This window comes from Vigna radiata, chromosome 7, assembly GCF_000741045.1.
Source record: "Vigna radiata var. radiata cultivar VC1973A chromosome 7, Vradiata_ver6, whole genome shotgun sequence".
Taxonomy (NCBI): Eukaryota; Viridiplantae; Streptophyta; class Magnoliopsida; order Fabales; family Fabaceae; genus Vigna; species Vigna radiata.
The window spans coordinates 19,393,971-19,403,473 of NC_028357.1; the positions used below are offsets into that span (position 1 = coordinate 19,393,971).

The 9,503-nt window shown below is 31.8% G+C and overlaps 1 protein-coding gene and 1 long non-coding RNA gene across 2 annotated transcripts; both read left to right on the top strand.

Moving 5' to 3' along the window:
* Nucleotides 1-151: 151 nt before the first annotated feature.
* Nucleotides 152-2,567, top strand: LOC111242037. Its single transcript, XR_002668521.1, has 3 exons — nt 152-395; nt 780-833; nt 1,685-2,567. It is a non-coding gene; the product is annotated as an uncharacterized LOC111242037 (long non-coding RNA).
* A 2,175-nt stretch (nt 2,568-4,742) lies between these two features.
* Nucleotides 4,743-5,467, top strand: LOC106767781 (cysteine proteinase inhibitor B). The gene has a single exon (XM_014652729.2). It carries the CDS (start codon nt 4,925-4,927, stop codon nt 5,312-5,314), a length of 390 nt encoding a protein of 129 aa, XP_014508215.1. The 5' UTR covers nt 4,743-4,924; the 3' UTR covers nt 5,315-5,467.
* The last annotated feature ends 4,036 nt before the right edge of the window (nt 5,468-9,503 follow it).

Genomic DNA, 9,503 nt, shown 5'->3' on the forward strand with positions numbered 1-9,503 from the left:
ATATATATATATATATATATATATATATATATATATATATATATTTTAATTTTCGTGTTTTCGTTTTTCCATTTGCAAATATATTTTCGTGTCAAACTTATTTCTCAAGCTTATTTCCTGCCATGGATTTGTGGGTTGGATTTTATTTCTTTTAAATTATCACCCTAATTATAGTTCTCCAATGATATGAAATGTGTACTACATTTTAGTTCGACTTGTATCTAACAATCATCCCTGTTGCCCCCAATTTTTTAGTTAATTCATACAACTGCTTATTGCTCTATAATTTCTATTAATTATTTATATATGTTATTTTGTGTCATCCAGGGAACAAGTGATCTATATGTTGTCATACAACTGGATTCTCATACGGCTAAAAGCGATATCAAATGGGGGTGAGCATTTATATCAATTTTGTTTTGTTCATTTCACTTATTCAAAGGCCATCATCTCAATGGTCAAGAATCAATTATACAATTCTTAGTTTGTTTTGACTTTTCTTATAAAAATCTTTAATATTGTCCCTGGAAGCATTTCCCTAGGTTTGAAGTATTTTGTATAATCATTTTCTTTAAAATTTGTATATTGGCTAAATGGATAAAAGAATAACATGCAGGGACCATTTTTTTTAATTCATAAAATCCCACTGTGTACTTGTCTTCCATTTCCTTTGCTAGAATTTAATGTCTTAACTTCAGTTGTATCTTTGTATAATGTTTTCCAAATTACTAATACAAGTCATTAGATTGGTTCATTTATGTAAAATTAATTGATGGCAGGACAAAAAAAAGGCATCATTTAATATCAAGCAGCCTCCAAACCAATATTTACAGGTTAACAAGCATGATCACTCTTTCTCACTTACATATATGGAGCATTATACATGAGCTTGGGGTAAGATTCTTCATAGGCTTTTGGGCTAATTATTAGGTTCATTACTAGTTTCGCAATCATGGAGAATTGCTTATCTGAGGTTCTTGAACAAATTTATAGACTATGTACTTTTAATGGTTGCATTGAACATAGTGAAGTGCCAAAGGTGGCTAAAAGACTAACAGGTGTATAATTATAATAACGTCTTTCTTTGAATTTCGTTATATTTATTTCTCTAGTTTTAATACTTAAAGGGAGAATGCCTTTCTAAAAATGAATGTNGATATTGGCTTGGGATGAATGTAATAGTTAGAATTTAATTGTTTAATAAGTCTTTATCCTAGCTTACAGTAGTTCCAAAAGTACTTTTTCATATATTATGTGTTTNTCTTAGCTACAAATTGATTTTCATCAATTTATTGAACATTGATTGTATCTTATACTCCTATTCATGACTTGGTAGTTAGTTCCTTTTACAAGAAATTATTTTTGTTTTTGTTGCTGTAAAGAAATTATATATAGTATGCTCTGTTTTGAAATTTTGGGTTTTTAATTGATTTCTCCTAAATCACATTTTAAATCATTAATACAATCCTAAGATTTCNTTTTAGTTTATTATCATTAAAACATGATCTTANAAGAGGGACTTGAATTGAACAATATTTTTAGTTATCAAAATCTCATTCAATGTCTTAGTTTATTATGTGTGGACCTCACTCAGCAAAGTCGTGTTTATATTTAAAAATGATGAACGTTTTAAGGCTGTTGAACGTGACAAAGATNGTTTATATTATGCAATTTTTGTATCCAGCACTACACTCGCGTGTGAAATTTGGGGCAATCTTTTTAAAGACACAGTTCATAATGAATTGAATGTAGGTCCATATCTTGTTTTCTTGCAATGTTGAATCTAATTTAAGTGTTACATGCTTTTGAATTATTGTTTATGCTCACCTGCTCCTCTTTATCCATTTGCAGTTGGAGGTGGCTTTAATTTGAAGAAATGGTAANTATTGGGCGCTGTAAATAAATATTGGGAGGCATCTAGATTAATTCATGGCTNAGGTATAAATTTTAAAATTATGCATCATATACTTTGACTTGATTTTTGCTATTAATGGAATCAAAAGGAGTTTCAAGTTCGTTTACCTTTCACTCAATTCAGTACTTTCTTTGCTTCCGAATGCATACTTGTTAGTTGTCGCATTCATGTTGATGACCAGTTTGTTTTCCCTTAATTCTATTACAACATTTTTGGCAAGAGACTATTATGATATTCTTGGTGTGAGTAAGAAAGCACGTTCTTCTGAAATAAAGAAAGCTTACTATGGGGTAAGTTTTCCCTTGTCATTGCCATTGTCAGTGAACTATTAATGGTTTCTAAATTTTTTCTGAGATTTGTGGTTCAATTTGATTGTTTTTTTTATCCCCTGATTCTAAGCCATCATATGTTAGAGAACTTCTAATAATTTTTTAAATTTTCTTTAAATATTTTATTTGTCCATCTATATTGAAATGTGTTTTAACTCAATCTTTTTTTAATTTTTTATTCAGGCATTGCATGAGGTTATAGGCGCAAGTGTCTACTTGGTCAGGAACTGTTACAAAATGTAGAAGTAATTCTTTGTATTTTTTCTTGTAGTGAAGGAATTGTGTTTTTTCTTGTAGTGAAGGATAATTTATTTATTAATTTTTTTATAAAATCATAGTTACATACGGATTTTTCCGTATGTAATTATATTTTTAATTATATACAAATTTTATATACGGATCATCCGTATATAATTTACATACGGATTATCCGTATATAAATTATATACGGATTATCCGTATATCAAATTAGCTACGACAGTATTATATACGGATTCTTGTCCGTATGTAATCCGTATATAACTAAATATTATATACGGATTTTGGGCCTTATATACGGATTTGGGTCGTAGATAATTACGTTTTTTCTTGTAGTGAATCTCAACAGATATATGTTGTTTGTGGCTCATAAGATTATTGGTTTTGAGTTTGGTGACACTTGCATATGGATCTTTGATCCTGGTGGAAAGATACTCAAAATAACCAATAATAAGAAAAAGGTTTTTGTCATAAAAGAACAAGAAGATTTGAGGTCAAATCCTTTTCAAGAGGGATGGAATGATAGCATACCCATTGCGATGACGTAGCACATTCATGAAGAATTGGAGACATCTATGAAAGATGGGCCTAGACTCTTTCTCTTGGGCCATCTTAAGTTAACATGACAAAGCAACTTAATTGATTACACAATTAATGCAATTGATTCGCAATTAATGCTTAGTAAAACACATTAAAAATATAGTCGTTAGACATGACAAGCATTGACAGAATTTCAAAACAAAACTAACTTAGTCGAATAGCTTGTGCACACAGTCGACTATACAACAGTTCAATGCAGTTTTGAAAAACTTTCTCTTTAAAAATTCTCACAGCACACTTTGAAAAAGTTTGTGCAAAGCCACGAGTTTTAATCGACTTCATAATGAAGTCGATTTAAAACTGTTGTTTTGCCACACAATTAAAGTTCAACAGAAGTGCATGTGATTTTTCTTTTCCAAAACATATGTCATGCATCTGCAGATAAAATCTCAATTATATATCACAGTGAATAGCAATGATCATCACAGAATCAACAATACATACATGTTCCCATATGATCACAACCATAAAAGTAATGAACATGTAACACATACACATGTGTTATTAATTATGTGTTGTCATCATGAATAACCAAAAGCTCTAAGATTATAAGTTCGGCTAAACCAATGCTCCCCCTATCAACAATCTCAACAGATTGCAATACAAGGTAAATCGATTACATTCTGAAAGAAAAAATTATGAATATCGTATTAACAACCTTGTTGAGGAAAATGAGAAGCTCAAAAATGGATTGGAAACTCCTTTGCAATCTGATAACAATATTGTCAAAACTGAAGTTCAGATTGTAGAGAAAGATTGTATAAACTGCACTGCCCATTTAGAAAAAATTGATTACTTGACTTGCACGTTATCTAAATTTACTCTAGGAAAAGATAATTTAGAAGTTGTTTTGAGGTCACAAGGTAGAGTGGTAAACAGACAAGGAATAAGTTACAAGGCTAAGAGCAATAGAATTAATTCTAAGAAATTCATTGATCTAAGCAAACCTGATACAAATGCATGCTTTTATTGTAATACTATTGGGCATATTTGATGTTTCTCCCTTCAGATTTCCATATTCAATACATTGTTTTTGATAGTTTTTTTTAATTACATTATTTGTAAATATTTATTAGATTATTTTAAAATGTTTTATTATATTATTTCTAAATGTTTAATTAGGTAATTTGTATGAATTAATTTAATTTATTAAAAAAAAAATTATTTAAAATTGATAAATTTATTTAAAAATGATATAAAAAATTTAAAATATTTTTTAGGCTAATTCATTAAAATAATTTAAAGTAAATATTAAATATTTGCAAAACATAATTATTTAATTCATAATTAATTTAATTAATTCAAATATTTATATATTTATAAAATCTTAATATTTCATTAAATAATAACTATATGTATCTTAAAATTATAAAAATAAAATATTTTAATAGAGATTGAGAATCCTTGATCAAAGAATCTAATTAAAAAATTCTTCTACTCTTATTAAAAATTAATCATGTCTTGATAGGCACATAAGAGATATTTTAAAAAAATTTGGAAGTACATGATAAAATATTTGGAGATGCAGAATTAATCACCCGTAAATGAACGAGTTTAAATTGATTCATTAAGTGGCCATCGGGTTGGACTCGGTCGGATCGGGTCATCTTTTGACAGTGAAAACGTTTTTTATTTTTTCAGAAGAATTTATGGAAAGCACCACAAGACACGCGGTTTTCATTTGCCACCACCCACTCTCTCTTAATATCTCACACTCACGTGTCCAACAACCCTTGCACCTCTCTCCCTTGCACCTCTCTCCCTATAAACTGCCTCTTAACCGCAATACCATTGCATGCTGTAAACGCAACTGATTTGATCGATGGCGGCATTGATACCGGCCGTGACACTGCTGACGGTGACGACGTTGGCGTGCCTAGTGTGTGGGGCTTCGACCGGGACATTGGTCGGGTCGAAGACGGAGATCACGGACGTGAAGAAGAACAAGGAGGTGCAGGACTTGGGGTATTTCTCCGTGGAGGAGCACAATCGGAGGCTGAGGCAGGCTCTAAAGGGAATGGCGGAGGAGGCGAAGTTCGTGGAAGTGGTAGAAGCGCAGAAGCAGGTGGTGGCGGGGACAAAGTACTATCTCAAGATTTCGGCCACGCAGGGTGGGCGTTCCGTAATGTTCGATACCGTTGTGGTCGTCCAGCCTGGCCTTGCTTCCAAAGTTCTTCTCTCCTTTGCTCCTTCCTCGCAAAAAATACCTTAGTCTATCCTTATTTAGTAAATTTTGTTTTGAACTATTTGTTTCGTTTTTTTTAGTTTTGTTATTTATTTTAACTCCACCACTCAGTTAAAAGTAATGAATGATTTTATGTTTCTAAGTTAGATAAGTTTAGTAATAATTAATGAGTTAATACTAGAAACATGGGATGATGTATAGATAAAGTACCCGATGATATATTGTATAGCCTTTCTAATTAATATATATATGGTTAATAGCAATTTTTGTTCCAAGTTTCGTTCACAAATCTCAATTTAGTCCCTCGTTTTAAAAGTGTTTGAAATGAGTTCTCACTTTCAAAATTTTGAGTCAAATTAGTCCCTTTGTTAAAAAGAATCAAATGATCTTAAGGGTTTAATGATTTAGCATAAGAGATATTATTTTATAGATCTTCTGCCAAATCATCATCATCAAGCCATTAACGTTGTTTGTTTATGTTTGACGGAAGGGACTAATTTGACTCACAATTTTGAAAGTAAGGACCCATTTCAGTCACTTTTAAAACGAGAGACTAAATTGAAATTTGTCAACGAAACTGAGGACAAAATTGACTATTAAACCTATATATATATATATATATATATATATATATATATATATATATATATATATATATATATATATATATATATATATATATATATATTTTACTATTTTTATTGCATGTAAATAGGTTGTTTACTTATTTATGATATCACAGCTGGCAACATTAGTATTAGATGAAAAATAAGCACATTTAATTCATTTTATTAGTTTATGTTGTGTACGTAAGGCATTAACTTTTTTGTGTTTATATTATGTTTAAATAGTAACAATAAAAGAAATCTCTTTTAACTCTAGAAATTGAAATGTCCGGTTGCTAAGGCTTAAATCTTCATCATCCCACTCTCAACCATTTTTTTTTCTTGTCTATGTATAAAGTAACTGTTAAAAATGCATCTAAAATGTCTCGGTGTCGGTATTTTTCTGGTAGATATTTCCTTTTAATATTTAAGATGTATTCGAGAATTTTAAATTATTTTATTAATAGATTATGACTTTTATATAATCAATCCTCACTTTACTTTATATTCTTAAAGAAACTTAATAAAATATTGATGGCCTTTTTCATTAAAATATTATAATTCTTTATAATATATATACATATATATATATATATATATATGTGTGTGTTTTTTAATGAATATTGGCAATTATTTAAAATAAATGAGAAATTTAATATCTATGTAACATTTTTTTATAATAATCAAGTCAACTGAATAAATTATTAATTTTAGGTTTAATATCTATTTTGGTTCCTCTTTTAGGAGGGTTTGTTCAAAGTGGTCATTCCTTTTTTAAAAAGTTCACTTAAGTCCTAAATTTTACAAAAACTATACAAATAGGTCCTTTTTGGTAACGGCGTTAACTTTGTTAACGGCAGAGCGGCCAGGTGGTTAATATCTGATGATATGACATTGTTATGTGTTTTAAAAGAATAATTAATTGTGACGTGTGAATTAAAATAGTTAGGGTTAAATTAAAATATGAATTTGGGATAATTTGGGATGGATTAAGGAAATTGATTTTGCTCAGAAGTTGCGATTGGGATTGGGAAATTCTGGGCGATTTAGGGTTCATCACGCACATTGAATCCAGTACTGTTGATCAGCGCTCTAGGGATTTTGCGGTCTTCCACCCTCTTCATCCAGCTTCGTGGTTTGTCAAGGCAGAGAGAGATGAAATTTTTGCTGAGTTAAGAGAAAGGAAGAATCACGGGCGGGAAGATGAAGAAGCGAATTCGCAAGATGGGAGAAGCAACAAGCAGTCTGCTGTGAACATTGATGACAGTGAGATATCAAAATTGCTTGATACTCAGATTTATACTGCTTTATCATACAAAAGAACCTCTACAACAGACATGGTGAAAGCTTACCAAATGTATATTTCGGCTTGTCCATTCAAGAAGCTATCAATCATTTCTGCAAACCATACAACTTTGCAGCTAGCCATGGAAGTTGAATCTCTTCACATTATAGACTTTGGCATCCGTTATGGCTTCCAGTGGCCAGCTCTTATTTATCGTCTATCAAAACAAGTTGGTGGGCCTCCCAAGCTGCGGATAACAGGGATAAAACTCCCACAACCTGGTTTCAGGCCAGCAGAGAGAGTCCAACAGACGGGACTTCACCTTGCAAGATATTGTGAATCCTAAATCTCCCAGAATTCCCAATCCCAATCTCAAATTTTACCCAAATAATCTTAAGCAAAATCAATTTACTTAATTACCCACCCCAAATTATCCCAAATTCATTTTTGGTTTTAACCCTAACTATATTAATATACACGTCACAATTAATTATTTTTTTAAAACACATAACAATGCCAAATCATCAGATATTAGCCACCTGGCAGCTCTACCATTAACAAAGTTAACGCCGTTACCAAAAAGGACCTATTTGCACAGTTTTTGTAAAAGCTAAGACTTAAGTGAACTTTTTAAAAAAGGGAGGACCACTTTGAACAAACCCTCCTAAAAGAGGGATCAAAATAGGTATTAAACCTTAATTTTATTAGTATGTAAGTTTGGTAAAAGTCTTATAATCATGGAGAGAAAGTGGATATTATATTATAATATCATAATCAATTAAATCAACCGAATTAATTATTAATTTAATTAGTTTGTTTAGGTATGGTAAAAGTATGCCATATAATAAAGATATTAAGTACTAAACGTGGAGTCTTATACTATAATTATAATCAATTTTTTAACTAAGTCTAAAAAGTTATTTAAGATGATCTTTTTAATGTAAAAAAGAAATTAGTTTTTTTTGTAAAAATACAATATGTATAAAATCTTAAACAATTGAATAATAATTAAAATACCACTACAAGAAGATCGCGTATTACTGGCGGAATATTATTGGCAGACTTTGAGCCTTCGGTAAAATTGCATTATTGGCGGCCTTGGAAAGAAATACCGACGGTCATGGCAAAGGTGTGGTGATTTAAATAGCGAGGGTGTGCGGCCTTCGGTAAGTGGCCCGAGTTAAGCATTTGGGCATATTGGTGGAGTTTGTCCCCCATTTCGTTGAACACGAATCCCTACTGGTGCGAAATTTTGTCTTGTCCCAATTTCATCGAACACAAATCCCATTCTCCCCTCACCTTCTATTTCACGTTTATCTCCTTCTCCCTCTCCCTGTCCCTTGTGTCCATTGGCATATCATTGACAGCATAACCTCAGGTTTAGGTTGTTTGTTTAGCTAGGGTTCTTCGAAACGTTGTCAGTGTTGCGGTGGGGTGGTGGTTCGTAGTGTGTGCGTCAGGCTGTTGCAGCGGCAGGGGTGCTGATTCGTGGTTGTTGGCGTGTGCAAGTCGTTGCGATGAAGCTCAAGGTTGGTTGTTGTGTTGAGAGCTCGCAGTCTTCCATTGACTTGGGTGTTCTAGAGTGTGAGGTAAGGTCTTTGTTTTAGAAAGCGACCTCAATAAATGGTTTGCCCAGTTCATCACTATATGTGTGCAATGTGTTTTGTGTTTAGGGATTTTTTATAAATTGTTTGTGTTCGCGTGGTTAAGCACGTCTTATGTGCATTTATTGATGAATGGACATGTGCTTAGAGTTAAATAGGAATGATTTTATGGACTCAAATAGGTTAAATTGAATCTTGTTAGGCTATACATGAACATGATAATGCAGTAACCACATTATTCTTCATCTGAAACCTTCCCTTTCTCTATATTCTTCATCTCCACCTTTGGTAGTGAATTCTGCTTTTGAATCTTATAATGCTAAGGAGATAACACTGAACAAACTAGATCTTACACTTACTCTTTGAGAATATCCTTGAGCACGGTGCTCTTGCCAGCTCTCATGCTTCCACCCATTAAAAGAAGCACTGGACTCCTATCGCTATGAGCTACTGGATCCATCACCTCTGTACATTGAGAATCATCAGTTGTAGCAATTCCCATCGCTTTAATTTCTTCCACTAAGGTTTTAAAAACTCTAGCCACCATCAAATTCTTGGCAAGTCTCTCGAACCTTTGTTCCCTATATAATTGAAAATTATTTGCCTCTGAAAAAAATTTAAGCTAAAGCAACCCTTTTGAATATAATTGTATCTAAGACAATGATAATTGTAAATCATTTAACTACAAATATCTAGCTTTTTTGGAACCATAGAGAATAAAG